Source organism: Eutrigla gurnardus (genome assembly GCF_963514095.1).
Source record: "Eutrigla gurnardus genome assembly, chromosome: 22".
NCBI lineage: Eukaryota > Metazoa > Chordata > Actinopteri > Perciformes > Triglidae > Eutrigla > Eutrigla gurnardus.
The window spans coordinates 167,501-194,878 of NC_139933.1; the positions used below are offsets into that span (position 1 = coordinate 167,501).

General features: G+C 46.4%; 5 protein-coding genes across 5 annotated transcripts in view; 2 read left to right on the plus strand and 3 right to left on the minus strand.

Moving 5' to 3' along the window:
- The window catches only part of meiob (meiosis specific with OB-fold), a gene marked incomplete at its 5' end in the record, with an annotated part of 15,934 nt that extends 5,546 nt beyond the window's left edge, over positions 1-10,388 (plus strand). The window contains 13 exons of the mRNA XM_084002153.1: positions 6,527-6,611; positions 6,742-6,799; positions 7,071-7,202; positions 7,292-7,364; positions 7,482-7,677; positions 8,140-8,240; positions 8,449-8,501; positions 8,625-8,720; positions 8,857-8,949; positions 9,157-9,301; positions 9,430-9,616; positions 9,895-9,981; positions 10,066-10,388. Coding sequence (XP_083858279.1) covers positions 6,527-6,611; positions 6,742-6,799; positions 7,071-7,202; positions 7,292-7,364; positions 7,482-7,677; positions 8,140-8,240; positions 8,449-8,501; positions 8,625-8,720; positions 8,857-8,949; positions 9,157-9,301; positions 9,430-9,616; positions 9,895-9,981; positions 10,066-10,173 — 1,414 coding nt within the window. The 3' untranslated portion in view covers positions 10,174-10,388. The remainder of the gene's footprint in view (positions 1-6,526; positions 6,612-6,741; positions 6,800-7,070; positions 7,203-7,291; positions 7,365-7,481; positions 7,678-8,139; positions 8,241-8,448; positions 8,502-8,624; positions 8,721-8,856; positions 8,950-9,156; positions 9,302-9,429; positions 9,617-9,894; positions 9,982-10,065) is intronic.
- A 570-nt stretch (positions 10,389-10,958) lies between these two features.
- Positions 10,959-13,969, plus strand: mlst8 (MTOR associated protein, LST8 homolog). Its single transcript, XM_084002025.1, has 9 exons — positions 10,959-11,041; positions 11,329-11,488; positions 11,825-11,876; positions 11,952-12,114; positions 12,186-12,261; positions 12,348-12,500; positions 12,578-12,702; positions 12,789-12,952; positions 13,297-13,969. The coding sequence occupies exons 2-9, from the start codon at positions 11,360-11,362 to the stop codon at positions 13,413-13,415; spliced, it is 981 nt and encodes a 326-aa protein (XP_083858151.1). The 5' UTR covers positions 10,959-11,041; positions 11,329-11,359; the 3' UTR covers positions 13,416-13,969.
- Positions 13,970-14,018: 49 nt separating this feature from the next.
- bricd5 (BRICHOS domain containing 5) lies at positions 14,019-18,387 on the minus strand (the record flags this gene model as incomplete). The annotated part of the gene is made up of 8 exons (XM_084002154.1): positions 14,019-14,418; positions 14,851-15,001; positions 16,801-16,908; positions 16,983-17,132; positions 17,212-17,358; positions 17,590-17,802; positions 17,949-18,126; positions 18,371-18,387. 8 exons carry the CDS (start codon positions 18,385-18,387, stop codon positions 14,324-14,326), a joined length of 1,059 nt encoding a protein of 352 aa, XP_083858280.1. The 3' UTR covers positions 14,019-14,323.
- Positions 18,186-21,382, minus strand: pgp (phosphoglycolate phosphatase). Its single transcript, XM_084039549.1, has 2 exons — positions 20,577-21,382; positions 18,186-19,138 (listed from the first exon to the last, which is right to left on the minus strand). The coding sequence occupies exons 1-2, from the start codon at positions 21,169-21,171 to the stop codon at positions 18,813-18,815; spliced, it is 921 nt and encodes a 306-aa protein (XP_083895675.1). The 5' UTR covers positions 21,172-21,382; the 3' UTR covers positions 18,186-18,812.
- A 157-nt stretch (positions 21,383-21,539) lies between these two features.
- Positions 21,540-23,918, minus strand: zdhhc4 (zDHHC palmitoyltransferase 4). The gene is made up of 6 exons (XM_084039548.1): positions 23,424-23,918; positions 23,231-23,304; positions 22,941-23,119; positions 22,590-22,715; positions 22,244-22,488; positions 21,540-22,166 (listed from the first exon to the last, which is right to left on the minus strand). Exons 1-6 carry the CDS (start codon positions 23,544-23,546, stop codon positions 21,873-21,875), a joined length of 1,041 nt encoding a protein of 346 aa, XP_083895674.1. The 5' UTR covers positions 23,547-23,918; the 3' UTR covers positions 21,540-21,872.
- Between the last annotated feature and the right edge of the window lie 3,460 nt (positions 23,919-27,378).

Here is a 27,378-nt window from a genome sequence, read left to right on the forward strand (position 1 = left end):
CATGTCTTTGTGTTGTCTTTGCGTGTCTTTGTGTGTCTTTGCGTGTCTTTGCATGTCTTTGCGTGTCTTTGCATGTCTTTGTGTTGTCTTTGCGTGTCTTTGCGTGTCTTTGCGTTGTCTTTGTGTTGTCTTTGCGTGTCTTTGTGTGTCTTTGCGTGTCTTTGCGTGTCTTTGTGTTGTCTTTGTGTTGTCTTTGCGTGTCTTTGTGTGTCTTTGCGTGTCTTTGCGTGTCTTTGCGTTGTCTTTGTGTTGTCTTTGCGTGTCTTTGTGTGTCTTTGCGTGTCTTTGCGTGTCTTTGTGTTGTCTTTGTGTTGTCTTTGCGTGTCTTTGTGTTGTCTTTGCGTGTCTTTGTGTTGTCTTTGCGTGTCTTTGCATGTCTTTGTGTTGTCTTTGCGTGTCTTTGTGTGTCTTTGCGTGTCTTTGCGTGTCTTTGTGTTGTCTTTGTGTTGTCTTTGCGTGTCTTTGTGTGTCTTTGCGTGTCTTTGCGTGTCTTTGCGTTGTCTTTGTGTTGTCTTTGCGTGTCTTTGTGTGTCTTTGCGTGTCTTTGCGTGTCTTTGCGTTGTCTTTGTGTTGTCTTTGCGTGTCTTTGCGTGTCTTTGCGTGTCTTTGTGTTGTCTTTGTGTTGTCTTTGCGTGTCTTTGTGTTGTCTTTGCGTGTCTTTGCATGTCTTTGTGTTGTCTTTGCGTGTCTTTGCATGTCTTTGTGTTGTCTTTGCGTGTCTTTGCGTGTCTTTGCATGTCTTTGTGTTGTCTTTGCGTGTCTTTGCGTGTCTTTGTGTTGTCTTTGCGTGTCTTTGCATGTCTTTGTGTTGCACTATTCAGATATTTTACTTAAACACAATGTTAGAATACTGCATTGGAAGTTAGTCTCCAAAGTGGCCGACACAGGCAGCCTCCTCTCAGTGTTTTATAATATGATATATATTTGACTTTGTATAGTTAAAGTGAATATTTTATTGAGGTGCAAATTTGGCTTCGGCTGTATATCCTTTATGTAATATTTGACCCATTATTTACATGCAAGAGAGATATATTTTGTCTTTTCCAAGAGAAGCCAGGTCACAATGGAGCTAGTTTTTGTTGTTCTTTTAGCCACGATGGCCTATATCTTCATGAAATGTGTTTGGAATTTGGTGTTTTGAATGTGTGGTGACGCCTGTGTTTCCAGAGGAAGTTTGTTCCAATTATTCCTGTGTGACAGTGAACATGGTCGTCTATACACAACACACACACACACACACACACACACACACTGTAACACTACTGCACAGACATGCACACACACACACAGTGAGATGATGGATTAATGGAGGAGTGGTCCGGCGGCTGCAGGCCCTCAGGGAGCCAACCTGCAACAGAGAGGCCATCCAATCACAGCACATTGGTCCTGCTTGTCTCTGAATGAAGTCACGTCTCTGATGTAGCTGCTTATCTTAGAGAGTTTATTCAAATCACTTCAAAAGAAACTGCCAGAATATCGGAAGAAAGTATGATTGATGACAGATTAGCTGAGGCCATGAATTCATTATGGATAAATCATTGAGGCAAAAGTAAGTTTCACTTGATTTATCTGATGATGCTTTACAGCGCTGCTGTGATTAATGGACTCACAAACTGTAGTCACAAAAACCTAATGAAATTAGAATTTGAAATTTGGTTTTATTTGAATAGCTAGGCACTGGTGCAAATAGCAAATCGACCCCTTTGGTAAAATGTTAAATGTATGTAATCAGTTCACATCACACAGTCCATCGATACATGGATGAACATTATACAGCAGGCTGTCTACTGAGAAATAATCTCCCCATGTTGTGTTATTGTCTGGAAATGCCTTCATGTCTGCACTGTTTTCTCTTCACCTTTAGGAACACGTAGAATCGACATATGTACGTCACAGGAAAGAGATATCTGATCCCAACGAGCCGACCGCCATGACGAGTCGCTGTGGAAGAGGAGCCAGAATGAAGCTGATCAAGGGTTACCTGTTACAACTGTCGGTGCATGAGACAGTGTCACGCATCAAATACAGCTTTGTGCTATCGGAACACACCAGGAAACTCAAATTCACCTCAACAAAGCTGTCTGAGGACAAACCCCACGCTGGTGGAAGGGATCCTATCAGACCTCAGAGAGATGGCTCACGCAGTGTGTGTGTCTGTGAGGTGAAAGTGGCTTTATAATTGACAGTCGATGAGTCCATCCGTAATAGCAGTTGAGTTGTTTGGGCCCATTTCATGTTTGCACAGCTGTACAGATGTTTACTCTCCTGAACGCGTGTTGAAAGTGCAGATTTCCTCCTGAGCAACGTCACATATAATCTCTACCGGAAACGTTGACTGAATGCAGGTCTCTTGTGATTACAAAGTCCATTTGAACTGATGCTATAGTTGGAAACTCATGGAAATATTATAAATAAGTTAGGACTCCATACATTGGATGTTTAATTACAGCAGCCTAGATTAGCATGGGCAGATTATACATTTTATCCTGTATTACTGTGAGGAAAGAAATATGATTAAAACAACATGGACGTTTTCAAACATGGACTCAACGACATCCATAAAGATTTCTTTAGTTTAACTGGAAAATATGGGTGGTCTGTGTGCTTCTCAAAAATATCTTGCTCTTTGCACAGAGCTTCCACTGCAAAATAACACTGACATTTCAAAGAGAACGAGCAGTGATAACGGGCCCTCGCATGGCACGTAACTCGGTTAGTGCTACGACCGCCTGACGTGTCGGACCGCCTGGCCTGGCCACCGCCACGGGGCGGGTCGTCCCCAGCCACCGCCACGTTGCCAGTCGTCCACGGTCGTCCCCGGCCACCGCCACAACGCGGGTCGTCCCCGGCCACCGCCACGGCTGGCGCCTGTCGTCCCCGGCCACCGCCACGGCACGTTTCGTCCCCGGCCACCGCCACGGCGTGGGTCGTCCCCAGCCACCGCCACGGCGCTGGTCGTCGCCTGAATCGTTGCATCCATCACTGTGTCAGATGAGTGAAGTCGTCACGTTCGACTGGGGCGCAAAGTTCCACGACACTGGGACCTTATACAGTGTAAAAACATGACATTTCATGTCGCCAATAGGTGGCGCTCTGATTGTGAGTCAATATTGCAGTGCAGACGTGTTCAGGGTGGGACTCTCATCAAACGTGAGAAGTTTGAAAAAGATCGGACAATGGACACTGAAGTTATAACAGTTTACATTTTTGTGGTCGAAGCATGAAATTCGTCAATGTTCAGGACACCGTCCTGGCCATGCCATTTGACCTATGTAAGACCTTTTGATGACTTTTCATCGTGGAGGACTCTAGAACAGGCTCGCAAAGTTTGGTAGGAATCGGATCAATGCTTTAGGAGCAGGTCGTTGAAATACACTGCATGAAAAAGGCGAAAAATTCGGTTAAATTTGACATAAAATGCAAAATAGCAGACTTCCTGTACATTTTTCGGGCATGGGTCCCTGGGGTTTTTTTGTACATCTCTACATGTTCTATGTACCTACAAAGTTTCATGCATGTACGTCAAAGTTAAAGGTGTTCAATCTCTTAAAAGGAGCGGTAAAAGTGTAAAAACATGATATTTCCAGGTACCATCAGGTGGCGCTCTGACCTCAGGTCAATATTGCAGTGCAGATACGTTCAGGGTGGGACTCTTATCAAACTTGAGAAGTTTGAACCAGATCAGACAATGGACACTGAAGTTATAACAGTTTAGAGTTTTGTGAAGCATGACATTCGTCCGCACTCGTGGCGCCGTCCTGGCCACGCCCTTTGACTTATGTAAGACCTTTTGATGATTTTTAATCATTGCGGCATCTAGAACAGTCTCACAAAGTTTGGTAGGAATCAGATCAACGGTCTAGGAGGAGTTCGTTGAAATACTGCATACAAAAGGCGAAAGATCGGTTAAAATTTCACATTAAATTCAAAATGGCTGGCTTCCTGTACATTTTAGGCTATGGGTCCAAGAGGCTTTTTTGTACATCTCTACATGTTTTACGTACCTACAAAGTTTCATGCGGGTACGTCAAAGCTAAAGGTGATCTTTCTCTTCAGAGGAGCGGTAAAAGTGTAAAAAAATGATAGTTCCAGGTACCATCAGGTGGCGCTCTGAACTCATGTCAATATTGCAGTGCACACGTGTTCAGGGTGGGACTCTCATCAAACGTGAGAAGTTTGAACCAGATTGGATGATGGACACTGAAGTTATAACAGTTTAGAGTATTGTGGCGAAGCATGAAATTCGTCCATGTTCATGGCGCTGCCCTGGCCACGCCCTTTGACTTTTGTAAGACCTTTCGATGATTTTGCATCGTTGAGGCCTGTAGAACAGTCTCTGTCAGTTTGGCAGCAATCGGATGAACGCTGTAAGAGGAGTTCGTCAAAATACAATCCCTACAATAGGTAAAATGGGAAAAATGGCCTAAAATGGCTGATTAACTGTAGCGCCCCCGAGTGGTCAATCTTGATAAAACTTTCAGGATATGTTCCAGGGAGAGATTTCAACACATCCTGCAAGTTTCGAGCAGATTGGACATTGTATGCTGAAGTTACAATGACTTCCTTTACACTGGCAAAACGCAACGCCCTGGCCACGCCCTTTGACTAATGTAAGACCTTTTGATAGCTTTTCATCATTGAAGACTTGAGTACATGGTGACCAAGTTTGAGGTGAATCTGATAATGCTGCTAGGAAGAGTGCGCTGAAGTACAAAACTTAACACTTTCTATTGCCAGTAGGTGGCGCTCTGAATATGAGTCAATATTGCAGTGCAGATGTGTTCAGGGTGGTACTCTTGACAAACGTGTGAAGTTTTGATCATATCAGACAATGTACATTGAAGTTATAACAGTTTAGATTTTTGTGGTTGAAGCATGGATTTCGTCCATGTTCAGGACGCCGTCCTGGCCACGCCCTTTGACTTTTGTAAGACCTTTCGATGATTTTGCATCGTTGAGGCCTCTAGAACAGTCTCAGCAAGTTTGGCATGAATCGGATCAACGGTGTAGGAGGAGTTCGTTAAAATACAAACCCTACAATAAGCTAAAATGGCCTAAATTTGCTGATATACTGTAGCGCCCCCGAGTGGTCAATTTTAATAAAACTTTCAGGATATGTTCCAGGGAGATATTTCAACATATCCTGCAAGTTTCGTGATGATTGGGTTAGAGATTATGGAGTTATGTTTATTGATTTCTAGAGCCCCGCCCCTCCGATGTTCATTGGCTTATAACTTCTAAACGCAACGATATTTTTCAAAGGTTTTGATGTCACTTAATCAACTTGGTCTAATGATGATCCACAGCAATTTTGGTGAGAATCGGTTGTACGGTTTAGGAAGAATGAGCAAAAACGTGTTTTTCACAAAATTCAAAATGGCGGAAAATTTCGGTAGGCGGACTTTGGTGCCATAATGTAATTTTTTGTAGAGCACACGGATCTGCATGTCTGTGCAAAATTTCTAGTCAATTGGAGTTACGGTGTGAGCTGGCCATCCTTCTTTGCGTTAGGTGGCGCTAGCGAGCCAGTTTTTTGTGGCCAACTATGAAACCTTTAAAATATCAAAATTTTCACCGTTTTCTATTAGCAGGCCAATTTTTTTCAACTTCTGAATATGTTTAGGCCCCCAAATAGGCCTCTGGAAAATAAAATAATAAAAAACAATACAGTTTCAATAGGGCTTCGCTGCCCGACGTTGTCGGCGCTCGGGCCCTAATAAATGTTTTGCAAAGAACAGTGTGTGTGGTTTTATTTTACTGTACAAAGAAAGTTGAGATGCAAATTACTTTGAGTTGTGTAATGAAGTTTACATTTGGGCCTGCAAGATATTAGGTGACTAGCTCTTAACAAAAGAGCAGAAGGACCTTATATTCTTAGTAGTTTGTTGAGAACAAACCAACAACAACAACAACAACAACACAACAAGAAACGGTGTGGCTGAATAAGGATAATAACTATTAACCGTATTAACGTAAGTTTTATTAGACAATTAGGACACAACATATAATTATCAAATACATTTAAACATATCCACCATCCTCTTTATTGTCACTGACATTTAACTGCAACATTGGCCTCGTTTCTTATCTGCACTACTTGAAAGTGTGATGTTTCCGACTGCATTTGAAGGCAACATCTGAGCAGATCCTCCGCGTGCAGCCGTTTTGCCGCCGATAAGTTCAATAAACGGAAGCAGGACGCAGGTAAAAACCAATCACATTAATTAAAGGCTTAGCTGAAACTGGTCTATTTTAATCGATAATTCATTAAGAATTCATTAAGAGAAATCAGTTGAAAGTGTGGTAACGTCTACTAGTGTTAGCTAGCGTTAGCGTTACGTGTGTCCTTGGTTAGATAGCTTTAATGTTACGTGTGTCCTTAGTTAGCTAACTTTAACGATACTGCGTTCATGTTTCGCTAAAGTCGAGACTATTAGGTAATGATATAAACCGGGAAATGCTGAAATACATTTCATACAGGTGGAATTTAACCACAACTGTCCACTTTGGTTTGTTCGCGCTGTAGAGAGATCACCGAGTTATCAACAAACAAAATGGCTGCTCAGACCTACATCGCGATCTCTGAGCTGCACCCCAACTTCTCTCACCCGGTGAGTTCAAGAGCTCCGCAGCCAATCACGGCAATGTTTAACAAGCTAACGTGCAGTAGGAATGCATGTAACTGTGTTTAATGTGTCTAGGTGTAAACATATCTGCACACTGTCGTGTTTTTTTCTTCAGAAAGTGGCAGGCGTCATCATTGGGAAAAGCGACGTGAAAAGCTTTCCTGACCGGAAAAGTCAGTATCTTTCTAAATCAGCTGTTACGTTCATGACACGGTGGAAAAAGTCAGGAAAAGCCAGTATCTTTTTTTATATCAGCTGTTACGTTCATGACACGGTGGAAGAAGTCAGGAAAAGTCAGTATCCTTCTATATCTGCACCTGAGTTGTCTCATTCAATGACGCAGTGCTGCTGCGCCTCAGTGTCTGGTACACTAGCGCCCTCTTCTGGAGAATCCAGTCTCCATTGAACTGCAACACTAAAACAACATGTGCATCTTCATTTCAGATATTGGTGAAGACAGGTTCACTTTCAGCTTCACCATTAAGGACTCGCCTGAGTTCTTCATCAATGTGACGGCCTGGGGAACCGACGGGTACATCAACGGGCTCTCCAACTCCTTCAGGTCTGGAGACTGTGGTGAGGAGGGCCCTTCAAATAACCAATAAAGTGTTTAAAGTAAATCTAGAACAAAGATAATCTGCATGTGTTTCTTACTATCTTTCCAGTCATCATTGAGAATCCTTTAGTTGCCTCCAAAGACCCAGAGAAAGGGGACAAATTCTGTCCCTCAACACCAAGGTACTTCCACGTTTTAATGGAGATGTCGAAGGATTAGTCATTTAACGCAGTGTAATCAACCATATGTAATGTCTGATGACTGGAAGGACCTGCTGGTTCAAAGTGTGGCCGTCTCAGCCTGTACAGGCTGCTGGTGACGGAGGCTCATTCCCAGGTGTGTCTGTGTGCGGATGTGGCCACCATGGACAGGCTGCTGCCGCTGATCCATCTGCCGGTGAAGGACTTCAGAGACTTCTACTCTCTGGGAGACGTGGTGGCCAACGGGCAGAGGCTGGCCGGCACGGTGATCAATATACTGGCTGCAGTGAAATCGGTAAGGACTCTTTGTGTATTCATAGTATGAGGAGCCGTTTAGACTGTGTGCCCGTTTCCATGTACCCTCCACATCTACTTTTACCTGTGTTAGTTATTTCCTACATTTCCCAGAATGCTGTGGGGCAGGACATATTGATTTTTTTTATTAATACGACTTTTTATTTTATACTTTGAGTAAACTTCAGAGCCTGTACTTTTCCACGTTTACTTGAGTAGAGAAGTTGAGTCAGTACTTTTACCTTTCTGTTAGTTTTTGTATTGCCTAACTGACCAGATCTGTTTGGTCTGTGTGGTTACGTGCTGGTATGTGGTTTGCCTGGGACAGAGCAACTTATCAGAATGCCCCTAAAGACCTCCGAGTTCAGAGAGAGGCCAGACGATGCACTTAACGGCATTGCATTCTTTACAGGAAGGGAAGATATCGTGATAGGAACTTCAGATGACTCTGTTTACATTTCAGATTGGAGAGCTGAAGCAGTTCACCACTTCAGACGGACGCAAAGGGCAGAGGCTGGAAGTGAAGCTCTTTGATGACTCCGTCTCCTCCTTCCCTCTCGTCTGGTGCGTCATGCTGCTTTATTAGTTTGGAAATGAATAAAGTGGAATTACTTGTGTTGCTTCTGTGCCATATTCCATCTTATTGGCCTTTTGAATCCCTGCGGTGCATCTTTATTTTACCAGACATTTACTTTGGGGACATGAAGCGAGATTAACCTGCTGAACTCCATGTGTGTTTGATTTTCACTGAGTAACTCTGTTTCACTCACAGCTGGGACAGAGAAGCCATTCAGCTCGTGCAAACTTTGATACCCAAGGAGACGGGTAGGTTAGCAGCTGCTGCTCATAAATCTTAAACTGTCACATCCCATCAACATACTGTTCTAAAAAGAAACATTTTGGGGTTCCTGTTTGAGGGAGCTTACTGTTTTTATTCTTCATTCAAAGTGCTCTTCATAGCTGATGCAAAGATTGGCTTTGACAGCTTTCGCAATGGCATGACAGCAACCGTTCACTCAAAAACCATTATCACTGTCAATCCAGGTAAAACTCCACTGCAACACTTACAAAAACAAAGAATCTCATGCAACTTTATACATGCAAATATTAAAAAAACAAGGTGTACAGTATAAGAAAAAGAGCATCATCTTCCTGCCACTCAATCATAATCTGCTCCCAGACACCAGAGAGGCCAGTCTGCTGTACAGCTATGCTAAAGAAGTCTCTGAGTCTGGTGCCTTGGATCAAGATGAGAAGCCAGAAGATGTGCCTGGTGGGTTCTAACATCAGTAGCAGAACCAGGGGACTCTGTCCTGGCTCCTATTTCTCTTGTGTGTGTTACATTTCATCAGGAGTCATGATTTGTATAGACGGTTGTGTTCTGTACATTAACGCACTGTTTATGATATTTGTTGACGATATAAATGTTATGTATGTCGCCACGCTGTCAGAAACATTGAATCATGAGATGTCTCTTCAGTGGACTCCATCACTGACGTGTACACGGTGAGCCAGCTGAAACGGAAGGCCCAGGAGGATCCTGAAGCTTTCTTTGGCATCACATACAGCTTCGTCTCCAGGCTCGACCTGGACTCTTCTGTTTCAAAAGTCATCAGGACGCGGTGGTACATTCACACAGGAGCATGGGGGGGTGCTACACTACATTTCACCTATTTGAACATGCTAAAAACAATGTCTTAGTGTGTCTGTGGCTCATGATGAGCTATAGCTGATGTTTCCCCTCCTGTCTCAGCTCCAGGTGTAAGATTCAGGTGACCGAGGACACACAGAGCTGCACTAACATGTTGTGTCCTGGGAGGGAGCAGGCCTTTTCAGCCACCACTGGCTTTGACCTGCTGGTGGACCTAACGGACCACACCGGCACCCTGCAGGCGTGTGGCCTCAGGGGTCCAGTAGCAGAAACCACACTGGGCTGTACGGTCAGTACCGCCTCACAGAAACAACTGGACATGAAGTAGCCCCTGTGTGTCGGGATTAACAGCAGGTTGAACATCATGTATACACAGAACAAGTCTGCTGCTGTGTTACATGTATGTTTACAAGTGTTCTGGGAACTGTTTCATTTCTGCATGGGTCTGGAGATCCGGATTTGATATTGTTTGATCATGCATCTAATAAACGGTTGCAGTAGTTTCTATGAACAGTTAAGTATTTATGCTACAGGTGAGATTAACACCATGTTCATTTCACCTTGTAGACGGAGGAGTTTTCCACTTTGACTGATGATGAGCGGACTGCCATGAAGTGGAAATTTCTTTTGGAGAGATGCAAAATATATGTGAAGGTACAGTTGCTTTTATTCAATGCGCTGTGTTACCATAACAAAGAAGTAAATGGTAGGTTGAAAGACTGCTGTAATATGTTGTAGATGCTGCCTCTGACTAAAATGAGGACTGGGGTCCGGGGGATGGTCCTGGCCTGCTCAGTGGCTGATCCAGGAGAGGTGAAACAGCACATGTGTGCTCTGCTGCTGTGATCACAACACTGACTGACAGGAAAGCACGTGTTGCTGCTTTACCTGCCGCGTGCTTCTGTTCGGATTGAGATACTAACGTTAATACATTAACGGTTGGTTTGGTGTTTTGTGAATACATTGTCTTCTTTATTTATTCGTTGGACATATTTATTAAATGCATATATTAAGATACATGTACTTTAAACTAACTTATACGTTTTTGTTAAGTAAAATAAGTAATACCTCAATATGCTGTGAGTCAAATGTTTCAGTGACTGCTTATCCTTTTCAGAGTCGCACATTCACTGTACATTCACACCGACAGGCAATTCAGATTCAAATGAGGCCATTTTTAATTCAGTCGTCAATGACTGAATCCTGCAAACACAGACAAACTCCACTAGTTACTATTGTTATTGTATCCATGTATATTTGCACTAATGTATGACTTTATTATTGCTGTCTATGATATGTGGTATATAAAAGGATAACTATATTGGAATACACACTTTGTCGGTGCTATGCAGGTATTGATAGACTGCATTTGAGAGGTAAAAAGTGTTTCATATTTACTGAATTCAATGTTACACAAGTGATTGAACCCATTCTAGATTAAAAGGTCTGTAAACCAACCGTTCAGTCTCTTACTGGAGATGTTGGTATTTATTCTAATGTGGGTACTTTTATAGCACAGCCAACTACAACATATTCTGACTAGTTGGATTCATTTACTAGGGTTATTCGATATTTGTCCTGCTGTGATAAAACACGCCAGCAGATGGCGACAACGCGCCTGTTATCAGGACGGAACATTCAAACACCGTTCCGTGTTGCTGGTGGGACACTCTACGGGGTCGTACAGATTTTGTCGTCATCACAACAACTGAAGGTACTCTTAACCCTAATTTGCCAGATTAATTCTTTGATGTGTGATTTGTCACGTGATATATCCTACAATGAAATGTCTTTATCGTCACAACATGTTAGCTTTGGAAGTAGCAACGTGAGCTAACTGGGTTTAATGTCACATATAGCTAGCTAGGCTGCGATGCTAACGTTAGCCTGTTAGAACGGTGGTTGGATGTTCTTTCCAAAGGAAGACGTTGAGCCACGTCCCTCTATAAAATCAGATACGATGATGAACGATGTAAAGCGCAGCGGCTGACTCTGTTACAGCGACCCCGGCAGCGGCGGACCGCAGTGAAGCATGAATGTGAACCAGGGGACGGTGGGCAGCGACCCGGTCATCCTGGCCACGGCGGGATACGACCACACGGTCCGGTTCTGGCAGGCCCACAGCGGGATCTGCACCAGGACGGTCCAGCACCAGGACTCTGTATCCTTAATCCGACTCACCAACGGTGTGCTCCGACCAACGAGACCTGGACCAGAGTTTAGACCTTTAAACAGCAGACACACACACGGGCCGGATGAAAACCTTTTACGTTTTGTTTAAGATCTTCTATCAAAAGTAGTCTTATGTCATTATAATGCATCAAATACCACATATTTCATAAGGGGCTGTTGTTTACGGTCTTTGGAGAATTTCCTCTGGTTGTCTGTCGATGACGTCATCACAACACCTTTCTAGTTTAAGGAGATGTAAATCATGGAAATGTCAAATATTATAGAAATAACCCAAACCATCCACTTCCTTAACATTTGCTGTCAGCAGGTGAATTCCCTGGAGGTCACACCTGACCGGAGTATGATTGCAGCTGCAGGTCGGTTCACCTTCTTCTCTCAAACCTTCTCCCTCTCCTGCACTGCTGTTGGATTCATTGCTGATCTATTGTTAGGTTATCAGCACATCCGCATGTACGACCTGAACTCCAACAACCCCAACCCGGTGATCAACTACGACGGCGTGAGCAAGAACATCACGTCTGTGGGCTTCCATGAGGACGGCCGCTGGATGTACACGGGAGGAGAGGACTGCATGGCTCGCATCTGGGACCTGAGGTTCTGCCGAGGAAGTCACTGTGCTGAAACACTCTGCCTTCAACACACCTAACTCTGAATCCTCCTCCCAGGTCCAGAAACCTGCAGTGTCAGAGGATATTCCAGGTCAACGCTCCAATCAACTGTGTATGCCTGCATCCAAACCAGGTTCGATCAATGTGCGCCGGTTCATACTTGTTGTCTGAGCATTATAGGACATGTTTGTTTTACTGCCAGTGTTGTATGCTTATCAGGCAGAGCTGATTGTTGGAGACCAGAGTGGAGTGATCCACATCTGGGATTTGAAGACGGACCACAATGAACAGCTGATTCCTGAGCCAGAGGTGTCGGTCAACTCGGTCCACATCGATCCAGATGCCAGTTACATGGCAGCAGTCAACAGCTCGGTCGGTCCCCAGGCTCACTAACAAAGGTGCTGTTTCTGGATACTTTGTTCGATTAAATGATTGAACCTCTTGTTCAGGGAAACTGCTACGTGTGGAACCTTGCTGGAGGCATCGGAGATGAGGTCACTCAGCTCATCCCCAAGACGAAGATCCCAGCACACAAACGCTACTCTCTCCGATGCAAGTTCAGCCCTGATTCCACGTGAGTGCCCTCCTCCTCCTCCACACACACACACACATAGGACATTGTTGCTGATGATACAGTGTTTCCGTGCTCGTTGTCTCCAGGCTGTTAGCCACCTGCTCAGCAGACCAGACCTGTAAGATCTGGAGGACGTCCAACTTCTCCCTGATGACGGAGCTGAGCATCAAGAGTAACAATCCCGGGGAGACGTCCAGAGGCTGGATGTGGGACTGTGCCTTCTCTGGAGACTCCCAGTACATCGTCACCGGTCAGTACACGAGCCCTGACCAGCGGCTTCTCATCACGTGTTCTGGAATGAGATCCTAAATGACCATCTCCAGATGGTTCCTTTCTTTCAGACGTTAAAAAACAAATAAATATTAGGTTATAATTCATGTGTAATCAAAGTTGACCATGAGAAAGACTTTTAGTGGTTAATTCTGTACTGATGCACATTTGACCACACTCGTATGTAAATATTTCATCAATAGAGGTGTTTTTTCTATAATAACACTGTATATTTAGGCACACATTCAGTGACCTTAAGCAGCAGGTTTGACTTCAGTGTGACCTTGAAGAGAATTTCACATTCCGAGTCTGGTTTCCATCCAGCTTCCTCTGACAACCTGGCTCGCCTGTGGTGCGTGGAGACCGGGGAGATCAAGAGGGAATACAGCGGCCACCAGAAGGCCGTGGTGTGTCTGGCCTTCAATGACAGTGTGCTGGGCTGAGGAGGAGGAGGAGGAGGAGATGAAGACACAGAGACATGAAGGGCCTCTTTGGAAGATGTTGGGAATTCTGAAAACTGTTCCCAGATCATCTTGTGAAAGAGGAGGCTTGTGTTTGAACATTAGATGAATCTCTGTGTTCCAGGATATCTACAGTACGAAGGCATGTAAGTATTCAACATAGCAGCAGGGACAACATGTAAATGAATAAAGTCCGACCCATGTTAAAGAGCCAGCACGCCGTCGTACGGGAAGACTTCTACTAACAGAATAATTGGTATGTCTGATTAAAAATAATTAAATTCATAAGCAACCCATTTTCTTTTTAACTTCATCCCACACACAATAGGAAATCCTTTTTGTTATTATTATTATTATTATTACCACATGTTTCAAGTGGACTGGAATGAGCTGAGATTGATTGATTTCTCGTGTGTGTGTAATTCATTCAATACTTTTTATTCAAAGTTAAGTTGTGCTTTTCAGAATGATCACATGTGGATGAGGAAGGGAGAAAAGGATGGAAAATTAAAGATGTTGTTCAAAGAAGGCACTCATTCTCAGTCTAATGAAGAAATACTTGGCCATAAATACACAACAGTCTTTTATTGGACAGATCTAAACCATCTCACTGCGACGGAAGGGTTACATATAATTCTACTGCTTTCTCCTGTAATCTCCGACGTGTCCCACCAGAGGGGATATTACACATAAAGAGAGTGATGATAGGATTTGGTGATAACTGTGACAGCCTGTCTCCATCACTGGCAGAGTTGGCTGCTTCTCTGGTTTACTACTGGCTGTATGGCACAAAGGAAACAGTCAAAGCTGCCTTTTGTTCTGGGTTCTTTCTTGTACAGGGAGCTAAAAGACAACTTTGTCTCCCCGATCTTCTGCTGGGAGGAGACGAGTCACTCTGGCAGGTAGTAGAAGCACACAGACACACAGATGTTGCTGGGAAAGCAGATGTCAATGCAGAAGTAAACCAGCCTCTGTTTCCCCGGGCCTGAAACGAGAACACAAACCAGATCCCGCTGGTCATTGTGGAGACAGTGCAGAAGTGTAGTGTTGTGTTCAACCTGTGGTTTGCTGCAGCAGTGGAAAGGTCACAGATTAGACTCCGGTTTCAGCCTGGCGTCGCTGCGTTATGGAGTCGCCAGCTGGCTCTTTAAAAGCTCCTTCTGCAGTGTCTGTACTTCTCTAGTCATGAAACACGTGTTTGTACTAGATATATATATATATATTTAAATGGAGTAGTATATATGTGTTGTTAAAGGCTGAGGCAGATGAAACAGCTGTTAAACAGGAGTAAATGGGCATTCAGTAGGGACTATTTTCTGTGTGAGTCTCACGTCATGTGTTAGAGTAGCATGTGGGATTGAGTCAGACTAAACCTAAGTTCATGGTGATAAAGGAACATTGTGCAACGGGTCCTCACCCTCGACCCTCCTCGTCCAGTGGGTGGCGCTGTCCTGGCACAGAGCCTGGAGAGGCTCCTCCAGTGTGGACACATCCACCTGACTGGCCGCCACCACTCCCAGGAACTCCCTCTGCCTCCGGGTCTGGTTCCTGGACAGCTGGAGGTGAAGCTGCAGAGGACGGATCACAACATCTCAACAGAAACTCCACAACGGACAAAGAGTGTTTGTGCTCCGGAGGGAGGGACGGCGACTCAGGAGAAATCACATGAGAAACCATATTCAAGTGGCAGGGACATGTAACGTGGAGGATTGGGAGTGGAGCTGCCAGGAGCCAGATATCACACACAGTCACACCCTTCTTCATCACAAAGAACCACTTACACCTGTGGTGGCTCTGATAGTGACCCACTCAGACTTCTGTTGTGTACAACCCATTTCCCTCTGCTGGAAAACACCAAGAAGCACTGAATAGAGGGCCGGACCACCAGACCAGCCATACGGACCACCAGACCAGCCATACGGACCACCAGACCAGCCATACGGAGCCGGACCAGCCATACGGACCACCAGACCAGCCATACGGAGCCGGACCAGCCATACGGACCACCAGACCAGCCATACGGACCACCAGATCAGCCATACGGACCACCAGACCAGCCATACGGACCACCAGACCAGCAATACGGATCACCAGACCAGCCATACGGACCACCAGACCAGCCATACGGACCACCAGACCAGCCATACGGACCACCACACCATCCATACGGACCACCACACCAGCCATACGGACCACCAGACCAGCCATACGGACCACCAGACCAGCCATACGGATCACCAGACCAGCCATACGGACCACCAGACCAGCCATACGGGGCCGGACCACCAGACCAGCCATACGGACCACCAGACCAGCCATACGGACCACCACACCATCCATACGGACCACCAGACCAGCCATACGGGGCCGGACCACCAGACCAGCCATACGGAGCCGGACCACCAGACCAGCCATACGGAGCCGGACCATCCATACGGAGCCGGACCAGCCATACGGACCACCAGACCAGCCATACGGAGCCGGACCATCCATACAGGGCCGGACCATCCGTACAGAGCCGGACCATCCATACGGAGCCGGACCATCCATACGGAGCCGGACCATCCATACAGGGCCGGACCATCCATACAGGGCCGGACCATCCATACAGGGCCGGACCATCCATACGGAGCCGGACCATCCGTACGGAGCCGGACCATCCGTACAGAGCCGGACCATCCATACGGAGCCGGACCATCCGTACGGGGCCGGACCATCCATACGGGGTCGGCCACCAGACCACCGGACCACTGGACCGTCCATACTGGGCTGTTTCCCTCCTTTCATAGACTCAATGGAGGCCGACTGGGAAACAGGAGGGCAGAAACACTCAACCAAAGGTGGAAAAGGTGCTTTTGTGCAAAAAGATAATAATGAATAATAATAAAAAGATGATAAGGTGGAATAAGAGAAGCCTCATCTCAATTCATACAGCTTCACATCAATAACAGACACACAGGCGTCTCCTCACTGATCAATGCTTCAGGCTGTCCTTCAATCCAACAGTCTTAAAAGCTAAACAGCCCTCACAGAGCGGCCATTGTGCCCGCTGCAGGGCCTCCTGTAAGAAGATCCCGACACGCTGAGGGGGGGCCTGGAGGGGCCTGAGGGATCAGATTGTGACTGAGGAATTCAGCCATGGAGGCAGAGTGGGAGACTGTGTGACTCTTCATACGGCCCCTCTCTTTGTAAGGAGCAGCGGGGAAGTCATGCCAAACCTGCGAGAGCCAGCAGGTCTGGGATCAGTGGTGCTTTGGGATAAAGGTCATACATTAGTGAGGTGGTCACAGACGGATGGCAGAGGTCTTTATTTCACCTGAAGCTTTGTAGTCTCACATAGCCTGAACACAGCTCAGCTCTCCGTTACCTCGCGTGTTGACTCGTTGAGGAGGGGGTGCACGTTGGCGTAGTCGGACTCCTCCATCTCCCGCAGGAAGCAGCTCTCCTGGTCCAGAGGTTTGTAACATATCAGACCCTGCAACAGTGAGCAGACAGTCAGACCCTCTCCATCAAACAGACAACACATCTCCTGGCGTGGGCTGGACGTACATGTCTGATATCGAACAGCACAGTGGACGTCTGATTGGCAGGCGAGGTGACAGAAAAGGTCACCAGGTCATTCTGCTGGTCCACCACGGCTGACTGGTTGATCAGAGCTCCGGTCTGGTCTGGAACTGTGATTCGGACCACCTGTAAAGTCTAGAAGAGCAGCCTCTGGTGAGTGTAAGCAGTGACGCTCTGGGGTCAGAACTGCTGGACGGCGGTGGGTGTGGTGTACCTCAGGGCGAGGCCGCGGCGGCCCCAGGTGTCCCGTCAGACTGAGGGCCAGGAGGACCAGCAGGACCAGGAGCAGAGAGGCTGAGAGGCTGACCCAGAATGCTTTGTGTGGGAAGTGGGACTGCGAGGACACAGCAGAGCCCCCATCCTGCAGAGACGTTTCCCATTTGACATTTCACACACAAGAACCAGTGACGAGCTGCTATAATAATAATAATAATAATAATAATAATAATAAAAATAAAAATAATAAAAATACAAGCCAACAGACCAATTCTAGCAATCCGGACTTGCTGCTGGGATTTTATTTTCTATATCCTGCCCCCATTCGTATGTAAGCAGAACCAAACGTGTCTGTCTGCATGTCAGCGTCTCTTACCGTGACCTCGTCTTCCTCCAAACGCGTTCCTGGATGTTTCCAACACCTCACCATCCTGCGTCCTGGTAGCTCCTCACTCGCTCTCCTCACTCGCTGCCTCAGTGTGAAGCTGTGGTCATGACTGAGACGCAATACACCTGGCCAGCTTCTTTGTCCTGCAGACTCCCCCTCCTCCCCCTCCCCCTCCAGTCTCCCTCCCAAATCACTCACCAACTTCACAAAAAAAAACACAGAATCTTGTCAAACTCAGTTTTTGAGGCGTCTTCCTGCAATTTCCTTTTTTTTTGTCTAATGAGACTTATGCATCTCTAAGTTTACCCCTCTCCAACATGCTCCTGTTCCCCCCTACACACACGTACGAGTGGGGACTTGGCCACCCTCCCCAGCCCAGACAATGGACAAAGCGGCGAGGTGGGTGAGGCGGGTGAGGCGGGTGAGGCGTGGAAAGCCTCCTTCATCAGCTGGGAGGAGATAGCGTTGTTCCACAATGGTTGTGACTCCAGCTGATGACGGTCAGAGGTGACTTGAAGCACGAGACTAGGAGGGAAGTGTGCTGTCGTCACGTTGAACTTTAAGCCACAGAGAGAAGACGCCGAGTCAGTAAAGACAGCTTGAGTTTTATTACAAGGATGGAGAAGAACATGTCTGAGAAACACACACGTTAGAAGACCTGGTTCCCTTTTAAACAGCGGGCAGCATCGCACCGTCCTGCTGACGTGTGAAAAGCATTCTTTAAATCCAGAAGGTCAGAGCGTCTGAGTGTGTGTAGCCTCCTCTGTACCTCCCAGACCCCGACATGGCTGTAAACTGAACACACACCTCTGTGTGCTTGTTCCCTCCAGTCTGACTTTAGTTGTGTAACAGGAGATTGCATCAGACGGACTCTTTAACCACTCGCTCTACTGCAAAAAGGAACATTCACACATTGAAACAATACTGTAAATCTTTGTTCGTAGGTTAATAATAACAATCAATCATTAATATGACGTTAAATTAGCAGGATTTAATAATGATTATGTCTTTATCTCTTCTCCTCCTCAGCTGCTTGGTTGTGAAGCGACTTTAATCATATCGATCTTAATTAATGATTCCCTTTTAGAAGACAGTGGAGTGTAACAGTGAGCTCCTCCAGACAGGTGTGCATCATCTCATCATCATCATCTCCTCCTCCTCATCATCTCATCTCCTCCTCCTCATCTCCTCCTCCTCATCATCTCCTCATGTCATCCCTGTAGAGCAGGAAGGAGGTCCGCGATGCTCTCCACATAATAATCCGGCACCATGCCCTGCCTCTCCACACAGCCGCTCCTCTGGTGGGCCTCGGCGTCTGCCACCGTGCTGACCCCCGTGAGGGTGAGGAGGGTCTTCAGGCCGCAGTTGGAGCCCAGCTTGATGTCCGTGTCCAGGCGGTCGCCCACCATCAGGCAGCGGTCGGGGTCCACGCCGAACTTGGTGGCCACGCAGTCGAACATGAAGCGGCTGGGTTTCCCCACCGTCTGGGCCTGGCGCTGGGCCGCCGTCTCCACGGCCTGCAGCAGGCAGCCGGTCCCTGGGGGGTAGAGGGGGGGCAGTTACTGAATCAGCCTACAGCTGTTTTATTTCCTGTTATCAGATGATCACAGAAACTGCTGATTCATCTGCTGAACTTCTGCTGAAGCTCATATTATAGCTATATATGTATTATTCCTTTCATTCACTTCAACTATGAAAGCTCCGAGTGTAAAACCAAAAACTCCTACAGGCCATGAATGCATCGGGGGAGGGGGGTAGTGTGTGTGTGTGTGTGTGTGTGTGTGTGTGTGTGTGTGTGTGTGTGTGTGTGTGTGTGTGTGTGTGTGTATGTGTGTGTGTATGTGTGTAGTGTGTGTGAGTGTGTGAGTGTAGTGTAGTGTATAGTGTGTGTGTGTATAGTGTGTGTGTATAGTGTGTGTGTGTGTGTATAGTGTGTGTGTGTGTGTGTGTATATAGTGTGTATAGTGTGTGTGTATGTGTGTAGTGTGTGAGTGTAGTGTAGTGTATAGTGTGTATATATAGTGTGTATAGTGTGTGTATAGTGTGTATATATAGTGTGTATAGTGTGTGTGTGTGTAGTGTGTATAGTGTGTGTGAGTGTAGTGTGTATAGTGTGTGTGTGTGTGTGTATATAGTGTGTATAGTGTGTGTGTGTATAGTGTGTGTGTGTATATAGTGTGTATAGTGTGTGTGTGTATATAGTGTGTGTATATAGTGTGTGTTTATAGTGTGTATAGTGTGTGTGTGTATAGTGTGTGTGTATATAGTGTGTATAGTGTGTGTGTGTATATAGTGTGTGTATATAGTGTGTGTATATAGTGTGTATAGTGTGTGTGTGTGTATGTGTATAGTGTGTGTGTGTGTGTGTGTATATAGTGTGTATAGTGTGTGTGTATATAGTGTGTGTGTGTGTGTGTGTGTGTGTGTGTATGTAGTGTGTGTATGTGTGTAGTGTGTGAGTGTAGTGTAGTGTATAGTGTGTGTGTGTGTGTGTGTGTGTGTATAGTGTGTATAGTGTGTGTGTGTATAGTGTGTATAGTGTGTGTGTGTATAGTGTGTATAGTGTGTGTGTGTGTGTGTGTATATAGTGTGTATAGTGTGTGTGTATATAGTGTGTGTGTGTGTGTGTGTATATAGTGTGTATAGTGTGTGTGTATAGAGTGTGTGTATAGAGTGTGTGTGTGTGTGTATATAGTGTGTATAGTGTGTGTGTATGTAGTGTGTGTATGTGTGTAGTGTGTGAGTGTAGTGTAGTGTATAGTGTGTGTGTGTGTGTGTGTGTATATAGTGTGTATAGTGTGTGTGAGTGTAGTGTGTATAGTGTGTGTGTGTGTGTGTGTGTGTGTGTATAGTGTGTGTGTGTATATAGTGTGTGTGTGTATATAGTGTGTATAGTGTGTGTGTGTATATAGTGTGTATAGTGTGTGTGTATAGTGTGTGTATAGAGTGTGTGTATGCAGAGTCTGCCCCCCTACCTGGGACCGCCTTGCCCCCCTCCAGAGGCAGCTTGTTGTCCCGGTTGGTCCCCACGAACAGGCAGTCCGGGTCGGTCAGGTACTGCATGGCCCTGTTGAGCTTCATGTAGCTGAGGTGTTCGTCGAACCCGACCAGGACCGCCTTCACCTCGGGGTCCAGAGGCACGTTGGCCCAGTCGGTCTGCTTCCCGGAGACGTGGTCTGGTCCCAAGCCGGTCTGCTGGATCCCCACCGCCTCCAGCTCGTCCCGCATCGCAGCGCCCCCGATCAGGTAGACCTTCCCGTCCAGCTTGCAGACGGTCTTCAGGTAGGCGGCGGAGCAGTACGCGGTCCCGAACACCTCGTCCTCGGTGGCGTGGAAGCCCAGGCTAGACATCTTGTCCACGTACATGGTCCTGGTCTTGGTGCTGTTGTTGGTCACGAAGAAGACCCTCTTCCCGTGCTCCCTGAGCAGCTTGATGACTTGGGGGGCCCCGGCTATGGCCTGGTCTCCCCGCCAGATGACCCCGTCGCAGTCAAACAGGACGCAGTCCACCGAGTCCAGCACCGGTTTCACCAGCGCCCCGCTCAGCCGCCTGCACTTGGACCCGGACATCGGGACCCGGAGCCGTTCCGCGCTTTCAATTTACCGAGTACGCGTGCTGAGTACCGAGCACAGCCACTAGCGGGGTCCGGGACCAAGACCAGCACCCTGGAAGAAGCGGTCCGGGTGGCGGTTGTTACTTTAACAGGAGTAAAGTGTAAACGAGAGGAACCTGACCTTCCACCGACTGTTACGTCATCGCTGCTTCACTTCCGCACCGGCTTAAAGGGACAGGAGCCAGCGTTGACGTAACACGTCCAGTCGCATTTCCGGTCAAGCTTCATTCACAACATCCCTGTTATGTCCTGAGCATCAAACTACACTTCCCATGAGCCTCCCGTTTGACGCTAAAGACGTCTTCATTGACTGCCAGACACAAGTTTAATTTAGGAAGTTATTTAATTAAATCCTCACATACCCTTTAATAAACACAAACCTGGTAAAAAACAAAAAGGACAAAATATTCTAAATAAAAGCCGAGTCCCAATCACCTGATCAAACATTAAAAACTACAGTTGGAGTAAATGTTCATGCTTTATTTGATGGAATACAGTGAGAACATTTAATAATGCATAATTAATGAGATGTGATACATGTGTGTTTGCTGCCGGTGCTGTCAGAGCTCTCCGATGTGCGACACCTTATTGCAGAGAGATGCTGACGTTCAGACGGTGATGTGCATTCATGCAGCAGAACCCAGGAGGGCTCCTCTCTCAGTCGTCCTTCTCCTGAGCCGGCCGTGGAGGGAAGAAGATCTCTCCCAGGTTCTGGAGCAGCCCTCTGCTGTAGTAATGTCTCACAGAGTGGTCCGGGCTTTTGAGGGGGTCCGCTGCTGCAGGCGGGTGGCAGTGCTGACACACGTGACCCCGGCTCTTGTTCCACTCGTTGGAGGTCTGGTTGACGACGGCCAGGTAGGAATGAAACAGGGCGTAGCCCGCCAGCAGGAAGAAGACGAAGAGCAGGAACCCCAGCATGAAGACGACCCGGGGGAAGGTCAGGAACAGGTGCTGGAGGGACAAAGAAAATCTCTTACATTATTTATTATTACTACGTTGGGCATGGACGTGGCTGTATGATAACATACCTGAACTACAAAGAGGGGCCCCGCTGCCTGCTGCTGGCCGTACTCGTCTATATAACTGGCCCTCAGGAGCCCCGACCGCAGGACGGCATGAAACAGCATGTTTCCTGTCAGGATGGCAATGTCGCCCGCCATGGCACACACGGTGAAGAGGTAGAGCAGGAAGTAGCGTGTGTTCTGAGCCCCGATGCAGTTGTTCACCCACACACAGTGGTGGTCAAAGCGCTGGACACAGCGGTTACAGACCCCTGAAACACACACAGGGTAGTACTGAGTACTGGGTAGGAGTTCTGTTCCAATGTGTGTGAGATAATACACCATGTCTTCTTTCTCACATGCATCTACTCACGGCAGTGTTTGGAGCGAGCCGGTTTGATGAACCTGCAGGTCTCACAGGAGACTCCGGGCAGGAACAGCCTCCCGTCGTACGGATAGATGTGCAGCTGGCCAGACACCTTCCTCTTCGTCACTGTGCCTGCCGAGGAAGAGGAGAGAGCCAGACCGGTACACTCAGGCCGGTACACTCAGGCCGGTACTCCCAGACAGGTACTCCCAGACCAGTACACTCCACCAGGACCAGGAGAGGTCCAACTCAGTGATTTAAAGACTACAAGATTTAACACTTAATGCAACTGCTTCTCTCCCCACTCACAATTAATGTCCTGATATGTTTGGATACTTCAGCTGATGTGAGACTAACCTGGATCCCTCTTGATACAGAGGTAGAAGAAGAGGGTCTTGAAGGCCAGCAGGACGTACGGCACAGACAGGCTGGTCGGCGGCGCGTCCATCTCCCTGCAGAAGCCGTACACCTCGTAGGTGAACTCTGCGTACACGGCAGCCTCCAGCAGGAGGTGCAGGTAGATGAACATGTTGTTCCTACAGTTACACAGAGCATATACAGGCGTATCATGGTCTGTCACTGAAATAAAACATATATAATAGACCGTATTAACATGGTTCTTATGAAAAAGTCTTCTGGGAACAAACGTTTGATGGAACAGCCTGTGCATGGTCCGCTGGGAACACCTTTGGAGCCATAGGGGCGTGAACGGCTTAACCACCTGGGAAGAGAGCAGCTTGTTTAACGTCTAGTTTAACGGCCTTCTTTAAGGTAAACAGGGGTCCAACAGCGCCACGCAGCGTCGGGTCGTGGAAGTGCAGCTACAAAGTTTCTTCTCACCTTTCCCACAGAGTCGAAGAGGACACTAAAAGCCGTCTGCTGCTGGCCGGAGTATTTACACACCAGGACGATACACGTCATCACCATGGCAACGTAGACGGCGAACAGAGTCAGGAAGTCCATGTCTCTCCCGGAGCTTCCGGGGAAACGGACACAACAGGTGTTTACGGTGTAAACTCCCCGAGAGCAGGTAGCTAGGTAACGAGAAGCTAGCCTCCCGTCAGCGTCACGTCCGTTTAAACACGACGACGCAGTCTTTTTAACGGAATCATGCAGGAAGTGTCTGGTACATCTCCAACCACTCACAGGTCTACGTTAGCATGCTAACCCTGCGCTAGCATGCTAACCCTACGTCAGCTCCAGACGTCAGCAAACCTGCATACGTGTGTCCGCTTCCTTTACCTCCTAACATCCCGGGAGAGTTGTCATCCCGGGAGTTATCATCCCGGGAGTTATCGCGATGGCCGTCAGCATCACGTTCGGGGCTGCGCTGTAAACAATGCTACTTCCGTAGCATCTATGTAGCTAACTCTTATCTTCTTCTTCTTGTTTAATGGCGGGTGGCAACTCTCGTTAAAGGTGCATTACCGCCACCGACGATGGTGAGTTGCGTGTGAGTGTGAACCAGAGTATGGGTGCAGTCGAATAGTCAAAAAATAAGGTCCTAACTCCTATTCCTAACTCCTATTCCTTGACCTCTGGGTAAAACGTCACGGGGTTAAGGAAAGGCGATAGGAGAACTCAAAAGGATTTAGGAATAGTCGACCGCGGGGTTCAGAGAATCCGACCGGACTTTCACTAAACTACGTCATTATATCGCGGCCGCTGATGATTGACAGCTGATGATCGGCACCGGCGATTGACGTGCGTCTGCGCTGGAGAAACTACAATAATGGACTACAAAAAACGCGTCGTCCACTTCTCCACATGTTGGTTTTATAAACAGCTGGTTCACTGACCGGCTTCAGGTCCAGCAGCTCCTCCTTTCTGTTTGACCGTTGTTTTATTTACTTTTCATTTGTGGTTTTAGTTTCGTTTTTGTCAAACATTTGTAAAATGATTGAAATAAATAAAAGTATCATTAAATTATTATCACTGTCCACACATTTATCATCACTATTCCAATTACTCTGTCTGCATGAAAGTCATTGTTAAATATGTAAATGCACATATCGTTTGTTTTCATGAACGGCCGACGTGTGCGTCACTTTAAAGGAGTCATCACCCGGAAATCGCAATTTCTCTTGTTAAAACATGCATATCTGTTTTTGACCTCAGTTGAAACTTGCCTGAAAGGCTGGAGTTTGAAAGTGGCGCCGTTTTTTCGCTTCTGCTCTTTTTCCGAACAGGAATAGCACACAAGGGTGTGCATTCCTAAAGCACGAGATTTTGATTCTGCGCCTTCGGTGACGTCACCGTGGCGGCTACTTGCATAAGCCCACCCCTCTTTCACCACCCAACCCCGCCCCGTCCGCTACCTGAAATCGCCGAAGCGCCGCCATTATGTTTTGGAGTCTGCATGCAGGCAAGCCCCCCCGGCTCTGTCCTTCCTGCGGCGAATCAACGCGCGCCTCATTACATATTATACAATGCACATCCGGACCAGTCAAAACCTCGCGCGTAATCTCGCGTGATAAAATCGCGGTACGAAAAAGGGTCAGAACAAGCTCAATGTTTGATTAAAAATTTTTTTTTCTTTTTCTAATAAGTTTTACGAATTGATCCAAAGCGATCCAAGGGGGGCTGGATACGTATAAAACCAGGTGATGACTCCTTTAATAAATCCTGAAGATGTGTTGTCCTCCAGCCCTTTGCCCAAGTTTCTCAGATTTCCTCCCTCCTGATGAGAACCCTTTATTTTTCATCCAATATTCACCATCACAGCCAAAAGTCTCCAATGTTGTTGTTTTATCAGAAATGTATCTTGTTTTCAGAATCAAAAGGAAATGTGATGCACTTAAACTTTCATAGGATTGAGCAGCTTATAGTTTATATCTATCATTACTTCCTCCAAGTCAGACTGGGAATCAAACACAGATCCAGAATGCACTGTTTTCAACATTTTGGATACAGTTACTAGGCTCGTTCGACTTGATGTAGCCGCCTGCAGCGCGCTGCCTAACGTGATGTATTGTGGGTTGAAAGCGATGCATGATGGCTAGAATTTGTGTCCGACTTAGCAGCCGACTGCAAAGACGTCACAGGGTCGCGACCATATCACGTGACCCAAAACATCGCGGGAACAAGTTTTTAAGAGCCGCTTCTTGCAGCGCTTGGCAGCGCGGTGAACGGTGGCTGCAACTGGCTTGTCCACACCTCCGCTACAGCGGAATGGTTCTCATTGGTTAAAAGTTCAATGACGTGTGTTCAGGTCCGCACTCGGCGGCCACCTTGTGGTGAAATGATACTTTTTATTTTGGTCGCATTGATCTCATGGCTTGATCTAAAGTTCCGTGCATTGTGTTGTGAGTCGGCCTATTATATGTGAGGTCTGGTTAATACAAACATAGAATGATAATACAAATATACTGGGAAAAAAAAGAATGCCTTCCACATGTTGCCTTGCGTGTGTGTGTGTGTGTGTGTGTGTGTGTGTGTGTGTGTGTATATGTATTTATTTATGTATATATGTATGTGTGTGTGTGTGTGATATATATATATATATATATATATATATATATATATATATATATATATATATATATATATATATATATATATAAAACATATCCTCTTTGGTTTGCTGCAGTGTTCTATCGCTTGAGCACTATAGTCACGTTGACTTTGTTGTCCGACTTGACGGCGTTTGGCTGCCGTCTCTTTTAGAGCCCGCCCCCTCAGACACCTGCAGCTCTCGTCGGCGTGGTAAGTCAAGTCAAGTCAAGCCAAGCCCATCCCGAACGAGCCTACTGTTACTGTTGTTGTCTCCAGCGCTCCCCACAATGCACCAGGGCATCACGAGACACCTGTTGGGTCTGGTTGCCAACGCGGCCCAACAGCAGCTTGCAGAGCCGGAGAGGGGAGCGTCACTCAGGAGCTCTGCATGGACACCTATGGGAGCTGTTTAAACAGGTAACGGTGTGTGGATGGGATGTGTATTGATCATCATAGATGGTTCTGATGTTAAATAAGTGGTTGGTCGTGGTGCATTATGGGTATTTGCAGTACGCTTTGAGGTCAAGAAGTGTTTCTAAATATGTTTTTATGTTAGAATTTAGCTTGTTGTAAAGATAAATCATTTCAGGTCCCGTCTTTGTTTTTAAATACAAAACATATCCAAAGAAGAATGTAAAGTGATTTCTGTGGGGGAGAATGTGTTCTTTGTTCAGACTCAGTTCTGTGAAATGTCACTTCTCTGTCCGTCATCGAAGTGTTGTGGCTGTAAGAGGAGAGTTGGCTCGGAGTGAGCGGTGTCTGTTTGTACGGCCATGTGTTGAATTATTCACCTCCTCATTGATGCTCGGCCACTAACTTGCAGCCTTCACCTGTGATGAATTCTCATAGAAATTAACTATGTCATTATTGACATTCCTACTCCTTCTTCACATTCTATAGTAAGTGAGGCACCCCAACAATGATATGATGTAGTATAAAAACCTGTTTCTGATATCTTTCCCCCTACATAATCAGTCATCATAATGAATTACCAGAGGTGCCAGAAGTACAGACATTCTACGCTCAAGTAGAAGTACAGATAGTTAAAGTAGCCTACTATCAAAGACTGGTAAAAGTACTGATTCAACTTCTGTAAAAAAAAAAAATAGTACAAAGTAAAAAATATCCCTGTGAAGGACATTTCTACTGGCTGTTTTTTGCAAGGCTAACTGAATCTTGCATCTTATTAATAGCAAACAGCAGCAGCGATAATTCCCCTCAAATGCATTAAAACTAAAGTAATGATCCGGTTAGGAGATGAAAGTACAGATATTTGTGTGAAAAATGTAAGTAAAAGTAG

Bases quoted from the DNA above. Each gene is read 5' to 3' on its own strand.
- pgp (XM_084039549.1), bottom strand. From the start codon at position 21,171: ATGTCCGGGTCCAAGTGCAGGCGGCTGAGCGGGGCGCTGGTGAAACCG. The intron at 19,139-20,576 runs GTAGGGGGGCAG...TCTACCCCCCAG, and splicing joins GGGGGGCAAGGCGGTCCCAG to GGACCGGCTGCCTGCTGCAG.
- mlst8 (XM_084002025.1), top strand. From the start codon at position 11,360: ATGAATGTGAACCAGGGGACGGTGGGCAGCGACCCGGTCATCCTGGCC. The intron at 11,877-11,951 runs GTCGGTTCACCT...ATCTATTGTTAG, and splicing joins GAGTATGATTGCAGCTGCAG to GTTATCAGCACATCCGCATG. The intron at 12,262-12,347 runs GTTCGATCAATG...TATGCTTATCAG, and splicing joins TATGCCTGCATCCAAACCAG to GCAGAGCTGATTGTTGGAGA.
- zdhhc4 (XM_084039548.1), bottom strand. From the start codon at position 23,546: ATGGACTTCCTGACTCTGTTCGCCGTCTACGTTGCCATGGTGATGACG. The intron at 23,305-23,423 runs GTGAGAAGAAAC...CTCTCTTCCCAG, and splicing joins TCTTCGACTCTGTGGGAAAG to GTGGTTAAGCCGTTCACGCC. The intron at 22,716-22,940 runs GTTAGTCTCACA...CTTCCTCGGCAG, and splicing joins CTGTATCAAGAGGGATCCAG to GCACAGTGACGAAGAGGAAG.